This window comes from Oratosquilla oratoria, chromosome 15, assembly GCF_046742065.1.
Source record: "Oratosquilla oratoria isolate Oo_2021 chromosome 15, ASM4674206v1, whole genome shotgun sequence".
NCBI lineage: Eukaryota > Metazoa > Arthropoda > Malacostraca > Stomatopoda > Squillidae > Oratosquilla > Oratosquilla oratoria.
Window position 1 is genome coordinate 5,618,653 of NC_134791.1, and position 17,081 is coordinate 5,635,733.

At 40.4% G+C, this 17,081-nt stretch overlaps 1 protein-coding gene across 12 annotated transcripts in view; it reads right to left on the bottom strand.

Moving 5' to 3' along the window:
• Pkn (serine/threonine-protein kinase N) overlaps positions 1-17,081 on the bottom strand; it is a 365,893-nt gene that overhangs the window by 208,688 nt on the left and 140,124 nt on the right. For 9 of the 12 annotated variants that reach the window (XM_076198503.1, XM_076198501.1, XM_076198504.1 and 6 more), the window contains 7 exons: positions 13,064-13,218; positions 12,076-12,218; positions 11,613-11,703; positions 9,010-9,175; positions 8,517-8,724; positions 7,252-7,598; positions 1,505-1,609 (listed from right to left, as the gene is read on the bottom strand). In XM_076198503.1, coding sequence (XP_076054618.1) covers positions 1,505-1,609; positions 7,252-7,598; positions 8,517-8,724; positions 9,010-9,175; positions 11,613-11,703; positions 12,076-12,218; positions 13,064-13,218 — 1,215 coding nt within the window. The remainder of the gene's footprint in view (positions 1-1,504; positions 1,610-7,251; positions 7,599-8,516; positions 8,725-9,009; positions 9,176-11,612; positions 11,704-12,075; positions 12,219-13,063; positions 13,219-17,081) is intronic. The other 3 variants (XM_076198499.1, XM_076198498.1, XM_076198495.1) reach the window with 1 other exon arrangement.

Genomic DNA, 17,081 nt, shown 5'->3' on the forward strand with positions numbered 1-17,081 from the left:
ACCACCATTATCTAAACTTGTATGTATCATATATATTTATTTATTTTGTGTGTGTGTGTGTGTGTGTGTGTGTGTGTGAGAGAGAGAGAGAGAGAGAGAGAGAGAGAGAGAGAGAGAGAGAGAGAGAGAGAGAGAGAGAGAGAGAGAGAGAGAGAGAGAGGATAGGGTGTGGGGGTCACCAATCAAGTGATGCAGCCTTGCTGTGGATGTGCTGTGTCTTGCTGCATTGGTTCTGACCCATGACAGTGGCAGGATACAGAGATGACCCATCATCCACTAGGAGCTAAGATGAGAGGGAGGAAAGGGTGGTGGATGGGAGTGGAATGGGTGGGAATGGGTATGTGCCTTTTCAGTTGGCTATCTCCCTTATAAGGGGGAAAATGCCCTTGGTATATAATAGTATATATTTACCACTTTCATTCCTTCAGAATTGAAAATTTAGCACCGAAGTGGCAGAATGGCGGAGTGGAGACTGGGATGGGGTGAGGAGGTAATTTTACTTCACATAACTGAATAAGGGCCAAACCTGAACACCCAGTGGTTCAAATGGTTTGGATACATAAGGTACAGTGAGACCTCTCATTAATGGACATTAATTAGCTGTGGTTTGCGGTGTTTTCGCTGTGTTTTCGGTGTTTTGGAGTGATTTTTGGGTTGCATAGTGATTGCACGCACTAAACACCAGCACCAAATAACACCGCAAACATAGCTAATTAACGTCCGTTAATGAGAGGTCTCACTGTACTACACCTGACCCTCTATTTAATTTACCCCAATGCAATGGATCCTAGATTTAGCAGACAAAAAATCCTGCCCATTATAGAACCAGATGATGGCCCAATTGTTTGTTGCTGTCTACAGATGTTCGATCCAAGTCATCTGTTGTTGTACGATACTTTACTGTGATACATCAACCCGTACTTGCAACGTGCTGCCCAAGAAGGAACTTTATTTCTGTTCATTTATTTCATATTTACCTGTTGTGTGTGTTAAAACTAATCAATGATACAGTATTGCCATATTATTTTCTGCCACAGTAAAAAAGAAATCGACAAACGTGTACCATACCAAATTGCCAACAACGGTCATTTGTCCATCATTTACTGATCCAGTCTGTTCTATTTATATTTGCCAGGAAAGAACACTTGGCAGGAAGGGACCGGTTCTTACGCCCATTTGTCCGTTAAACGGAGGGTTGAGGGTACTGTACCACATGCAGAAGGAAAAACATGTTTTGTGCTTGCCAGTATCGACATACTGATATTCAAAAGGTTGTAATTCACATACAACAGAAAAAGCATCCACCATTGACAACCACGGGAACAAAAATATACACAGAAGAATCCTTTCACTCATTTACAACAAGCGACAAACACTTATCTATAACCGTTACCAGTTACCAAGACAACACAACAGCAAAGTGTCAATAAACTTGTTTTACTAACTGTACTACAGAGAAAAAGAGAAAGAAAGAAAAAAAAAAATCTACGAATCGGTACTTTACCTTGATGGCAGTGTCAACGGGTGAGGCTGGAACGGTGATGGTGACAGTGCCAGAGTGTGGACGTGGAGGGGGTGGAGGGGGCGAAGTGGTGGGACGGGTTGCAACCTGAACAACGGGCACCGTGAAGTGAGTGGTCGGCCGAGTGAGGCACGTGCAAGGGTGGCAAATGCGCCGGGTACCGTACGTGCAATGACTTTGTATGCACAGAACAATGTGTTTGTGCAGTGGTTGTACATGAGTAATAGTAATGGTATGTATGGCTGTAGCTAAACCTCCGGACATTAGGATGACTGACAATGGGGAAAAGTCGAAGACGAGTGCTTAAAATATGCCCGTGGGAACACATGCCGTAACTACCAGTTTATCTTTTAGTTTCCTTCTTAATATTAACTAGACATCTCAAAATTGTTCAGGTCAATCATATTGCTTGTATGGTCCAACTGGAACTTGATCTGAAGCATATTCTTATGTTCATTACCCACAGCCTATAAAACTACTGCAAACTAATCTCCACATCAGTGAAACAAGTTTCAAGGTCACCCTTGGGTCACAAGAGTGTTTTCTTCTGCCACACAGATAGTCCCCCAACTACACCCTGACACCCTGGGGCAAGTCTGCGTGGATATACAAAAGCCTTTGGTGTAGTATGTTTATCTGTTGGAAATAGGCAAGCCTAAGAGGGTACAAAACACTTGCAAAATTATATATGAAGCTTTACTATTAAATTTTGTGTCAACCCCAAGAATTCAAACTCTGGTTTCTTGAGGACAAAGAGGGAGGGCATGAGCCACCTATGGGTCTGCAAATCTGTATGTTGTTATGGTAGCGACTTCAAGTCTTCAAACGGGCATTTCCAGCATTGCCATCTGACTTGTCTAGAGCAGGGCCCTGGCCAACAAATTATTATTGCAAAAAAATATCTATTCTGTACACTGGTTACCATCATTGCTGGTAGTACAATGAACACACAAAGGCAGACGCACAAACACAGAGACACACAAGGATAAACAAGCATAAAAGCACATAGACACACAGCAGCACAGAGAAATATACATAACTACACAAACACAGTGCATGCATACACACACACACACATATACAGTGGAGCATATTTGGGCATAGCAGAGTAACAAATTTTAAAGAAAGCTTCCTAGGAAAGACAAGAGACTTACTGAAAGATTGATATGTGCCATCAGCAATTAAGGATTTGAAAGTCCAACACCACCACCCAAAAGATTTATGAGGAGATGGAAGAAATGACAAGCTTAACTAATCCGTTTGCAGATGAAGCAAAAATTACGAGGACAGAAGAAAAAGAAGATTGCAGGTTGTTACAAAAATATCTAGACATAATTTACAAGTGGATAAAAATGCCAGATACAGTGAGACCTCATTAACGGATGTTAATTAGCTGTGTTTGTGGTGTTTTCGCTGTGTTTTCGGTGCTGTTGTTGAGTGTGTGCAATCACTATGCCACCGAAAAACCACTCCAAAACACCGCAAACACAGCTAATTAACGTCTGTTAATGAGAAGTCTCACCGTACTGGAAATGGGCAAATGTACAAGGGTATTAATGGTTTACTCATTGGCGACTGAAAAAATACAAAGAGCAAAAGAGAGGAACCTGGAAGCTTAAGTCACAAATAATTTGTCTTCTAGTAAGAACATGAACAAGATTTTTTCTTAAATGTTAATGAAGATACGCATGGTACTTTTTCCAAGATGATGATAGTGAAGAAAAAGAAATTATATATATATATATATCTATTATATATATATAAACACATAAGAAAACGGTTAACAGACCATACAAGGTAAGGTTAGTAAACTAGATCTTCCCTCATTAGAGATAAAAAAGAGAAGGGCAACAGGATTGCAGAATTTTGAATGACAAAAAGAGTGAGAAAAGAAGAAGAAAAAAGGGACCTTTCTTTTAGAAAAAATTACAAAAGACCATTAAAAAAAAAAAAAAAAAAAAAAAAAAAAAAAAAAAAAAAAAAAAAATCATTTCCACTCTCTCGTCCTTCCTTGCCACATATTCCTCATACATCCAATGTCCCCTTTACCTCATCCACCCACCTCAATCTTGTCTTCTCAAGTTCTCTCCATCCACTTCAGCTTTCCACACTGGTACATACATACATACATACATACATAGTGTGGACCCCTTGGAGTTCAAGGGCTCCACACTGGTAGTCTTCTTTTACTCATTCTTTCTATATCCCCCAAACCATCTCGGCATACTTCAACCCACCAACCCTGTCTGACAGCTTTCTTTTCAACTACACTCTGTATCCATCCATATCCCAAGGGGTTCTTCCCCCTTATAAGGGAGGTAGCCTAATCAAAGACATGCACCCACTCCAATCCACCACCCTTGTTTCCCTCTCATCTTAGCTCCTCATGGATGAAGGACCATCCCTGTCTCCTGCCCACTGCCCAGGTTGAAAGCAGTGCAGCAAGACACAGCAGTTCCACAGCAGGGCCACTACACTTACATGGCAAACCCCCCTACCTGTCCCCTTCAGTGGAAAATAGAAAAAAAAAGAAAAAAGGGAGAAATCCTTTCGGGCTGCATCAATATATCATCTCTACACAACCAACTTCTACTCATCACTATCCCCTGTCTACCCTCTTCCTTGGTCAACAGACATTCCCCTCTTGTCAAAGCTCCTTTTACCCAATCCATCTCATCATCGGTCATCCCTTCAGGTTCACTCCATCCCCCTCTGCTTTCCACATCTCTTTAGTTAATCTTCTTTACACGTTCCTTCCAAGTGTCCAAACCATCACCATAATTTTTCATCAGCACTATCTGCCAGCTCCTTTTCCACCCCTGCTATCCTCTTCACCTCCTCATTTCTCACTCTATCCAACCTTGTAACCCTTACCATACTTTCCAGACATTTCATCTCAAACACATTTATACTTCTCCTTTTTGCCTTTTAAATTCCAAGTCTGTCACATAGTATTGTAGGCACAATCACCACTTTATATAATTTTCTCTTTACATCCATATCCAGATGTCTATTTCTCATGACAATTTCCAATCTTCCAAGACATTTACTTCCTTCTCTAAATCTACAGTTTACCTATGCTCACACTCCTCCATTTCCTGCCATGCACAACCCCAAATACTATCCACTTCCTCCTGCCTCTCTTGTTTAATTTTTTTTTCCAACTAGCTGTAATCCTTTTCCCTTGTACATCTCATCATCTTACTTTTACCCACATATACCTTCAACTTTTGCCAGTCACATACCTTTCCAAACTTCATCACTATCTATATACCAAGGAATTTTTTCCCCCTTACATGAGAGGTAGCCAAGTCAAAAGGCATGCACCCACTCCCACCCACCACCCTTGTTTCCCTCTCATCTTAGCTCTTTGTGGATGAAGGGTCATCTTTGTCTCCTGCCCACTACTCTGGGCATGTTAAATGTGTTAAACTCCATCACAAACTGCCTTTATCCCTCCTCTCTTTCACCTCCACATTTGAACCCTCTCACTTCCATCACTCTTTCCCCTGAATGTACTGTTAGGTCAATCAATCAATCAATACATTACTCCAGTTTTCTCTTGCAAAAATCCCACAGCATATTTCTTCTATGGCTGGATGATCAGAACATAGTGATACTAATATGGTTCTACCTTTTTTGGGAGGGAAAGCTTGATTTGTTTTCTGTGATGGGAATGTCTTTTGTTTTCTGAGATGGGAATGTGTTTTGGTTTCTGTGTGTTGCATGGGTCAGATGGTTGGGTTTCATAGATGTTGAAGTAGTATGCTACAGTTTATTTTTCTGTTACTGTTAGAATACTAATAGGTAAACACGCACATACATACGTGCACTCACAGGAAGTATCATCCACACTTGTGTGTTCAACTCTGAACAACAATGGTATCCACTGTGCAAATGTTCACAACAGTAATCCCTAGTTTATTTCCATTAACAGCTTTTGCCAGACAACTACATTACCGAGATTTCTCAAGCCAATTTTTTCTGGTGACATATGTGCATGGCTGAATTGTACATCTAAACAGTGCATGTGCAATGGTAATCTGTAGATAATAATAACAGGTATACCATAGTTGCCTACATATGGCTAGGTGCAAAACTATGTCTGTAGTGTTAATATGTGCAAAAATATACTACTGTGCACCATTTTTAAAGGTGTATCTATTATATAATCTGATAAAACATCAAAGGCCCTTTTTTATGTTGCACATGATCTCTGTATAAATACGAGGAGCATCATATATGCATCTGATATTGTGTAGATTAAGTGCCAGAGGAGTTTGTGTAGTGATACACATGCAGAAAATGTGAACTAGAATGTATGTGCAATGTATGTATGAAGTTGGTGCACATATGGTGTAAGTGCAAAAATAGTACACATAAATTGGTCCCAAAAATCTTATGATTTGTGTCAATATGAGTGATATACTCTACATATTTTAGAAACAATAAATAAAATCATGCATGACAATTAAATACTAAGCAACTGTCAAGTTTAAAAAATCATCAAATAGTTTCACCTTCCTCAGGATTCCTATTTTCATGAAATACAATTCACAAATTTCCTTGAATACATTTAGCATTCACCAATTTATAACCTAACTATAGACATGAATATTCTGGCCATTTCTATCCCAAGACTTTCTAATAACAAATACCAGGAAAAATTACAATAATCATCTCTTCAGTGTTTTATATCATGGTCCAATTGTCACATATTTCTATTTGTTAAAATTACAAAATAAATTCTTTTTCATTCTTTGTGCTCAATAATTCACCACATGTTGTATGAAATATTAACTTACAGCCAATAAGAAGTTACACAAGTGACAATGCTAACCCAGCTAGAGTATTCAAATGTGTTCCTGTACCCATACATACATACATGTACCAAAGGCTCCCTTACACAGGAGGTAGCCATTCAAAAATTGAAAAAAAAAAAAATAATAATAATAATAATAATAAAATAAAAAAATAAAAAAAATAAAAAATAATAATAATAATAAATAAATAAATAAAATAAATAATATACATACATATATCAAGGGCTTTTCCCCCCTTACAAGGTAGGTAGCCAAAGTCAAAAGGCATAAATCCACTCCCACCCATTTCATCCCCACATATTCTGCCCATCCCTCCCTCTTTTCTTGGCTCCTCCTGGATGATGGGTCATCCCTGCATCTTGCCCACTTCCCTGGGTCAGAAGCAATACACCAAGACACAGCATATCCACAGCAAGGACACTTCATTTAATTGGTGACTACCCCTCTCCGTCCCTTCATGCACAAAAAGAGAAGACGGGGAGCAATCCCTTCGGGCTGCATCCAAATATCATTCACACGTACTCCCCCACCCACTCCCCTCAATGTGTCACAGCATCATCTATACACAACCATTCTCCACTTGCCCCATCTTTTGTCTTCCCCCTTCCTTCCTCAACAGATATTCCCCTCTTTCCCAACACCCCTTTCACCCATCCATTCATCTCTGCCTTCCATACTTCTTTTATTAATCTTTCTTCACTCATTCTTTCCATGTGTCCAAACCATCCCAATACTCTTTCATCAACCCTATTTCCTAACTCCTTTTCCACCCCCACTGTCCTCCTCACCTACTCATTTCTAACTCTATCTAAATAAATAAATAATCACATAAATAAATTATTGATCCAACCCACACTGAACATCAACATATCAATCCATTAAAGTATGTAAATACCAATCACTTACCTGTACAGTGATAGGATGTCCTTGGTGAATAGTAGGTTGATGGTTGGTTGGGAAGGTGGTTTGCGTGGTCGGCGTCGCAGGCGTGGTGGTGAGGGGTGCTGAATTAGAATATGACGGGAAGACTACAGCGTTATTGCTGTTACTCGTGTGTCCCACAGAAACACTTCCTGCCGGTAAGGTTGCTGCAGAAGGCGGAGTGGGAGGCAGGGTGGGAGTGGGAGTTCCTGGGAGGGAACCACCCATATTGAGGGGGCGGATCTCGGATATGGCTAAAGGTCGACAGTGACGTTCCTCCCCAGGTGTTTTTTCACTATCGAAGTCAAGGCGTGTTGCTACATTCCGACCTCCTGTGCGCAAAGAAAATCAGACATTACATACATGATGATGATATGGTTTAACGTCACAAACTCCCCCCTATCGGAAGGCTAGGACAGTGCCCCTCACAGAGGGCTTTGTAGAGTAAAATTTAATGAACCATGACCTTGGTTCAACTTCGTTGGTGACAGGATTCGAACCGCCATCCCCTCTACCTTTGCCGAGGGTAACGACGCCCTAACCCGCTCAGCCATACGTACATATACCAAAGGCTTATTTCCCCCTACCCGGGGGGTGTAGCCAAAAAGAAAAAGGCATAGAAACCACTCCCACCCATTCCATTTCCTATATATTCCACTTCCCTCCACCCTCCTCCCTCCCTCTTATCTTGGCACCTCTTGGTTGACAGGTCATTAACATTACACCCAAGCAGTATTACATACCCACACACCCAGGGCAGTGGACAAGATACAGGGATGACCAGTCATCCAGGAGGTGCCAAGATAAGAGGGAGGGTAGAGGGTGGAGGAGAGTGGAGTGTATTAGGGATGGAATGGGTGGGAATGGTTTTTATGCCTTTTGGCTACCTCCCTTGTAAGGGGAGCCTTTTGATATATGTATGTATGTACATACCCATGCAGCAATGCTCAACAATGCTACATACACATACCAAAGGTTTTTTTTCCCCTTATAAGGGAGGTAGCCAAAAAACAAAAGCATATAAACCACTCCCACCCATTCCATCCCTATCACACTCCACTCCCCTCCACCCTCCCTCCCATCCTGGCACCTCCTGGATGACGGGTCATCCCTGCATCCTGTCCACTGTCCTGGGTCAGAGGCAGTGTTGCTCCGTAGAATAGTGGTAACGTACAGGAATTGCTCAACAATGCTAAGTCCGCAAAATATCGTTTTTAACCAAAATTTCAAATTAACCGCTTCCTCCTTACCTCCTCCACTTAAAGTGTGATGCACTGGCTCGTGGCTGCCAGTTTGCGGCTCATGGGTACTGGTGTGAATATTTTTAATGAGTCTTCCCCAGGCTGCTACGTTTATATTCATTTGATTAGGCCGCGGCATTTTGCCTTTCTGTCTGAAGAGTTTCTTTTGGCGCTGCAGTTTCGGTTTCCGAGAGATCATTGGGTTTAGGAACTTGATCTGTAAATAAGAAAAATTAAATAAATAAATAAATAAATTATTAACAAAAACTACCTTAACGGATTGTGACAGGAGACGAGAATAATGCCATTGTATCGTCCTGTATTAAAGAACTAAAAAAACTTTTCCCATATCAGTAGCAAGCATGGTCTCTAGTTATAACAGAATTAACCAGTCTATAACCTAGATAAAAATTAAAATAAAATAAACAAATAAACTAAATACTTAACCTCTATATCTACCAATTTCAAAGCCAACATTCGTTCAAACTCTACTGTGAATTACCTCGGCGAAGAGAAGTCCCTTTGGTTCAAGCTGTAATGCCATACCATGCCGTGGATCATCCACAAATTCTTCTAGTCGTAAAAATTTTACAGCACATAGGGAACGCCAGTCTCGCCAATAAATGTCTATCTCAAGGTCACGGGACTTCTCAAGGTCAATGCTAAATCTATGGAACAGAAAAAATACACATTACTTTATTATGGAATATATACACATATATCTATAAAAATATATAAATAAATCAATAGAGTAAAATAAAGATACATACATACATATACCAAAGGCTTTTTCCCCCTTCCACAGGGGGTAGCCAAAAAGAAAAAGGCATATAAAACTTCCACCCATTCCATTTACTATATATTCCACTCCCCTCCACCCTCCCTTTTATCTTGGCACCTCCTGGATGATGGGTCATCCCTGCATCCTGTCCACTGCCCTGGGTCAGAAAATAAAGATAATACAAAAAAAAAGAGTGTGGGGCCTTGCCAAGGCACATATAAACCTTTCAGCTATCCCACACCCATCCAACACCTGTCTGTTGTCTCTCTGATTAGTTTCATAAGGGGTGACTAAATGGTAGACTGAGGGAAGAGATTGGATGACAGCTTCAAAGACCAACACCTGTCTGTTGTCTCTCTGATTAGTTTCATAAGGGGTGACTAAATGGAAGAATGAGGGAAGAGAATGGATGTCAGCTTCAAAGACCCAGGATGTTACACTTCACCCCATACAACACATTATGGAAGACAGCATTGTACACAACTATGCACGCCAATGACACCATACACACTCCTTATGGGATTTGTGTGAAAACCCTGTTCCAGCTTTGACATTCCTCTGGGAGACTAGACTGCTCAACCAGACAGTCTAAGGAACAACAACAACAACAACAACTCGGGATCCTCCAAACTATACTACTCCTATGAAAATAATAATACACATATACACATACCAACAACTTTTTACCCCTTGCAAGGGAGGTAGGCAAAGTCAAAAGGCATTCTTCACCTATTCCTTATTTCCTGCCTTCTCTCTTCCTTGCTCAACAGACACCCCTCTCTTGCTCAACACCCTATCCATCCATCCATCTCACCCTTGGTTGTCCCCTCATATAGAGCATACATACATATACATATAGACATATAATGACAGAATAATGAAAGGAATGGAAGTTTTAGACAGGAACGACCTATTAATGTGGGACAACGGTAAAACAAGAGGACACGGAAAAAAAAAATTGAAAAAGGATAGTTATAGAAAAAACTTGAAAAGGAACAATTTCCCACACAGAGCGATAAATACATGGAACAAATTAGACAACAAAACAGTATGTGCTAACACTATACAAGATTTTAAGATAAAACTTGATGCGGAGAGATACAAAGACGGGTCACCACGAGCATAGCTCCCCACCCGTATATTACAACTAGGTAACTAGGTAAATAGACAAAGGGGCTCCACTACTACTGTTAAAAAAATGTACAGGCCTAAACAGACTTCTCCCAATCTTGCACGTTCACAACACATTCCATGACATTTAGCAACCCTCTCATACATTTTCCAAATCATAAAAGAGATTACCCTTTACCAAAACTTCTTATAGGAAATGGAATGGGTGGGAGTGGTTTCTATGCCTTTTTCTTTTTGGCTACCCCCCATGTAGGGGGGAAAAGCCTTTGGTATATGTATGTATGTAAAACTTCTTGAACATTCAATGTATACATACTCTTCCTTTCCTAAACCCTCATTGCTCCTTTCCAATTAATCCCTCTCTTCCCCTTCTAATTCTGGCAATTAATCCTTTTAATACAGTGATACATTTTATACTGACTAAGGAAAAGTAATTTTATTTATTTCAAGGGATGGACCCATGGTTGAAAGTGGTCTTCTTTAATCGAGACCCCATTTAGGGTCTCGAACGAATAAATTAGAAAAAATAAATTAGAAAATTTTTATTTCTTGGCCACAATACAATATTTCAAGGGCATCACTGTGTCCCACACTTTAACACTCAATGCAACAGACTGATCCTTCTACAAAAATGGTTCTTAACCTTTTCAGTGCCCATACCCCTCGACATCTCAAAAAATCTCATAACCCCATCTAATATAAATACAATACAATACAGGGATGGAATGGGTGGGAATGATTTTATGCCTTTTCCTTTTTGGCTACCTCCCTTGTAAGGGGGAAAAAGCCTTGGTATATGTATGTACAAATATATGAAAAGGATTTGTGATACAAACCTTGTTTTGCTTTCTCATGGTAAATATACAGTACCATTGCACTGGCTATCATGTCTCGTACCCCCACAGCTCTAAAATTATAATTATTCCCTTTTCCTTTGTACAGCAGATTCACACATGTAATACATACATATAATACCAAAGGCTTTTTCCCTCCTTACAAGGGAGGTAACCAAAAAAAAAACTCCCACCCCCTTCCCATGCTTTTCTTTTATGAAGTCAAGTCAAAACTGTCAGAAAAAGTTTTATTTAAACAAAAATGTATTCAATAGTAATGCCAAAACACACTCAGTAAAGTTAGCAACACCTTCACATAACCAAAGACCTCTTTGTAAACACAATGAAAATAGTCGTTACCTCTGGTCCCAAGCCGACTGCGAACAAGGTTTCCAGCTAGTTTGGCCCACCACTTTATTATTGTCCACTTTGAGCACAGCCATCACTTCGTCTGCAAATCAAGATATACAATGAGGTTCTAATACAATCATAACAATACATACATACACAATTCAAATCAACTTGTTCATATGTCTTGTCTTGCAGGTCTACCACAGGTGTCCATTCCTGATTACATTCACTTCAATAATAATAATAAATAGAAAAAAAAAAAAAAAAAAAAAAAAAAAAATATATATATATATATATATATATATATATATTATATATATACATACATACATATATTATTATTATTATACATATATATATATATATATATATATGTGTATATATATATATATATATATATATATGCCCTTTCTTCCTTACAAATGGGGGTGGCCCCAGCCAAGGCACACAAGCATCCAAGAATTTTACTTACTGGAAATTTCTTCCTTAACGGAGTATGACTTGGATGACTTAGTAACACCTTTCATGAAAGCTTTCAGGTCTGAAGGTCCGGAGTGGGAGTCCCTTCTAGATCGCCCTGGAACTTCTTCTAACAAATCTTGCACTCCTAACAACCTAGAAATGACAAAGACATATCAAAACATGTAATTACCCTTTTTTCTTGCAACATACATTTATGTTTTCCAGTGACAGCATGTGTCTCTGGATTTTTGTTGTTATGGCTTTAACAGGAATTTTGATCCTTATCAAATCTGTTTACAATATACAAGAAGAAGAAAAACAAAATACAAAGATGCCATAAACATCCACATAATTTTGTTGATTGGGAAAACTTCCAGATGAATTGCAAATACATACATATATATATATATACACACACACACATAAGGGAGGTGGGTGACTAAAGCATGCACTCACCCTTCACCCGTCCCCACAACCATATGGATTACAAACAATTATAAATACAAGCAACAGTCATTACACTATCATGAAATTATGCAACACAATCACCATTGACACATACTTGTATTCTGAAAAGGTAATATATTGATACCTAATCATAGTATACAGGAAAGAAGCAATGTTTGTGGGGTCCCATCTCCTATTTTCTAATTTTCTAACATACCTACACTCAAATTCATGTACAGTTCCAACCTAATCTATATCTTTGATTTCCAATTATCATACAGTACTACCTCTCATTAACGGATGTTAATTAGCTGTGTTTGCGGAGTTTTCGGTGTTTTTGGCGCTGTTGTTTAGTGCGTGCAATCACTATGCCACCCAAAAACCACTCCAAATCAATGGATTATTCACATCAACGGACATCGTTACCCCCTTTTAATCCGTTAATGAGAGGTAGTACTGTATTTAGATTTGAACTCAAGTACTGTTTGAGCTTGGGCTATATCACCTTCTAAGCTATTCCACACACATGTGCAAGCCTTGCTTTCACTAACCTGACTTCAAGTTTTCCTGTGACTGCACCACCCTTGGTATGGTGCCCAAGGTTACGTTCCCGGGGGTAGTTCTCCTTGTCGTGCAGGGGCGTAAGGCTCGTGTAGTTGGCAGGGGAGGGTGACGCTGCTAACGAGTTTTCCAATTCATATTTTACCTTTAAAAAGAAGAAGCACATATGTACATCAGAGTAAACACCTACATAAATGACAAATCCTGTATATATCAATATAAAAAATAATAATAATAATAAATAAATAAATAAAATTAAAAAAACACTGGTTGTGACTGACTTCATGATTCCCCAGCTCCCTTAATACATTTCAACCTCTGAGGGAGATTGCCAATCCATCTGCAACTGATAAGTTCTCAAACTCCCAAAGGATATAAGTTGGACCAACATCCCTCAGCAGCTGACCATCAGCACCAACAGGAAACAAGCACCGCCCAATCACACTTCTCTGCACCCCCTCTAAAGTCATTGAACGCCTAATACTTAAACTTGTCACACCACATATTCCCCTTGCTGACTCACAACACGGTTTTAGGCCTCTACACTCCACAAACACTCTTCTGACAAACCTCACACAAAGAATTTTAGATGGCATCAATTCAGATAGGCCCCACCAAAGAACACTTCTTATAACATTAGACATTAGTAAAGCTTTTGATGCTATCCCCCGCCACAACCTAACAAATAAAATATATAACACAGACATGCACAATAACACCAAAAGATGGCTGGCCAATTATCTGGCAGGTAGGAATGCTTACGTGTCATATAATGGCCAATCATCGCACATCAGAAACATTAAGAACAGAGTACCACAGGGCTCAGTTCTATCCCCCACACTATTTAATCTATACATGCATGACTTACCCACGCCAGACACCTCAGAAATACAAATCTCTTCCTACGCAGACGACATAACAATCACATGCACACATCGTAACACAGACAAAGCTGCAGAAATAATCCAGCCATACCTTGACACACTCAACACATGGTTCATCACAGACTCAAAATAGCTCCAACCAAATCTACAGCAACACTTCTCACAAACTGGACAAAAGAACACAAATACATACCTCATCTCTACATCAACAACACTCTAATACCACACATAAACACACCGAAAATTCTTGGTGTAACATACGATACATCCATGTCTTTCAAACAACACATCACAAACATAAAAAACAAATGCACACCCAGACTTAACGCACTTAAGTCAATCACTGGAACAACATTTGGACAAAACAAAGAAACTAATATAACAATATACAAACAATGCATACGCTCAGTGTTGAATTATGCGAGTCCTGCATGGGCTCCTAATCTCAGTGAGACACACCACAACACCCTTCATATCATACAAAACAAAGCCCTAAAAACAATTACAGGCTGCACAAATACAACACCTACAGACCATTTACACCATGAAACAAAAGTCCTCAAAGTCAAGGACCACCTCGAAATGAGAGGCACACAAACACTTGCCGCAGCCACCACAAACACATTACACCCGCTACACTACATAGCAGAACACCCACACACACCGAGAAACATTAAAACAACACCCAAAGACCTTTATCATGCACAGATACTCTCTTCTCTTCCTCCACAACCACCAAATACCAGCCTCCGGAAACATATTCATAATCATATCACTCACCGCTCCATTAACACACTGAAAGACAACACACTGCTGCATGCCAGACCCCCTGATATCCACCCTTCTGAATCCTCTCTCCCACGAAAGGACAGAGTCCACTTGGCCAGACTGCAGTGCGGTCACCACCCAGCACTTCTAAGCTACCAGAAGAGGCAGGATGACCGCATTGTGAACAGCTGCCTAGGATGTAACACTTCACCCCATACCATACAACACATAATGGAAGACTGCATTATACACAATCATGCACGCAAACAACACAACATACGCTCTATAAAAGATTTGTGGGAAAACCCAGTTTCGGCTATGGCATTCCTTGGGGAGACGGGACTGCTCGGACAGACAGTCTAGGGAACGACAACAACAACAACAGGAAACAAGTATCTCTTGTGAAGAAAATGTTTGCTATGCTGTCATATATACTGAGAGAGAGAGAGAGAGAGAGAGAGAGAGAGAGAGAGAGAGAGAGAGAGAGAGAGAAAGAGAGAGAGGGTGGAAGAGAGGCAGAGAGAGAGAGAGAGAGAGAGGAAGAGAGCGAGGAAAAGGGTGGAAGAGAGAGAGCAAGACAGAGAGAGAGAGAGAGAGAGAGAGAGAGAGAGAGAGAGAGAGAGAGAGAGAGAAAGAGAGAGAGGGTGGAAGAGAGAGAGAGAGAGAGGAAGAGAGCGAGGAAAAGGGTGGAAGAGAGAGAGGCAGAGGCAGAGAGAGAGAGAGAGAGAGGAAGAGAGCGAGGAAAAGAGTGGAAGAGAGAGAGGCAGAGAGTGGAAGAGAGAGAGAGAGGTGAGAGTGAGAGAGAGAGAGAGAGAGAGGTGAGAGAGAGAGTGTTGATATTGTAGATGACTTTGAATTCCACCTTGCATTAAAGCAATGAGCAAGATGATTTGCTGGAATCACAATCAATACAATCCACCATTCCCTCAAGTTTAACCAGCTGGAAAACCACAGCCTCACAGAGGCAGGCAACAGTCCTTGGGCCATCTCTCTGGAAACAAATTTTGGACTGATGTCTGTGTTGTGTGAGTGTCCAGCTCTTTCCACATCATCAGTCGAAAGTAGCACAGTGGAGGACTTGGTGGTTGTCAGCTATCCTTGTGTTTAAAGATGGAAGGAACACAAAGTTGTAAAATGAGAGGTCTTGGGCCCCAGTCCAACACCTGAGCGTTGGCCTTCTCGAAAAACAAAGAAGGTAATTGGCAGAGCTTGACAATGGACAGCAGGGCGATGACTTTTTAACGACATCCTTGTTACGAAATAAACGCCATGTTAGGACAAATCCATTATTAGTAAGATGTTTCGCTTATTACAGCTTTTTCACTTACTTGAAAAAGCTGGAACATGTGTAACGTCTTACTAATAAGGGATCCGTCCTCATGCGTGGTTTATTTCGAGACTTGTCGGCAAGTGCCACTTTCATACAACATCCTTCTTACAGGACCACCTCCTGAAAGTACTGTTGTCAATCCATCAATCAATCCATTGCCCTAGGTCTCTTTTGCAGCTGACCCACTGCTCCCAGTTAACTGGGGACCACCACCAAATTGCCACATTTAAAACCACTTCAGTACAACACCTACGTAGGTGTCATGAGGCACGAGTGATTACATGAGGATGCCAGTGTTGGTGTCTTGATTATACATACAGTGAGACCTCTCATTAATGGACACGAATTAGCTGTGTTTGCAGTGTTTTCGCTGTTTTTTTGTGCTGTTGTTTAGTGCGTGCAATTACAGTGCCACCCAAGAACCACTCCAAAACACCAAAAATTAATTAATGTCCGTTAATGAGATGTCTCACTGTACTTTTGCAGTTATACATGAGTTACCCCCAGTTTCTTTGGACCGGTTTGATCACCTTTTCTGTGTTTATTATTACTCAGAGTAAAAGAATTAGTACCCAGTAATACATCAGTGACATTATACTTTATAATGCAAGTAGCATGATGCAGCATACATAATGCAGCTGATGCTGTGCATGAGAATTTGACTCATACTGAAGTGGTTGAAGAACTAGTGCTGTTGTCTGGGTATGGCTAGGGTGGGGTCGTGTAAGATGAGGTGTTCAAGTGTCTTCCATGTAATGTTTGCATTTGGGACAGTTTGCTTCTGTGGCCAATCAATCAATCAATCTGGTGCCCTCTTACAGGAGACCCACATCACTGTTAGTGGCACAGAGTACGATGAGGTGTTTAGCGACCTCAGTGTGATGGTTTCATTTAGGAGAGTTGAAGAACAAGGTGGAAAAAAAATCAACAGCGCCAGAACAGTCCAGGGTATTTCAAGCAAATTTTGGTCAAGATTGGCCGATGCATTCACTAATCAAGAGGGATATGGCAGAAAAACAAACTACT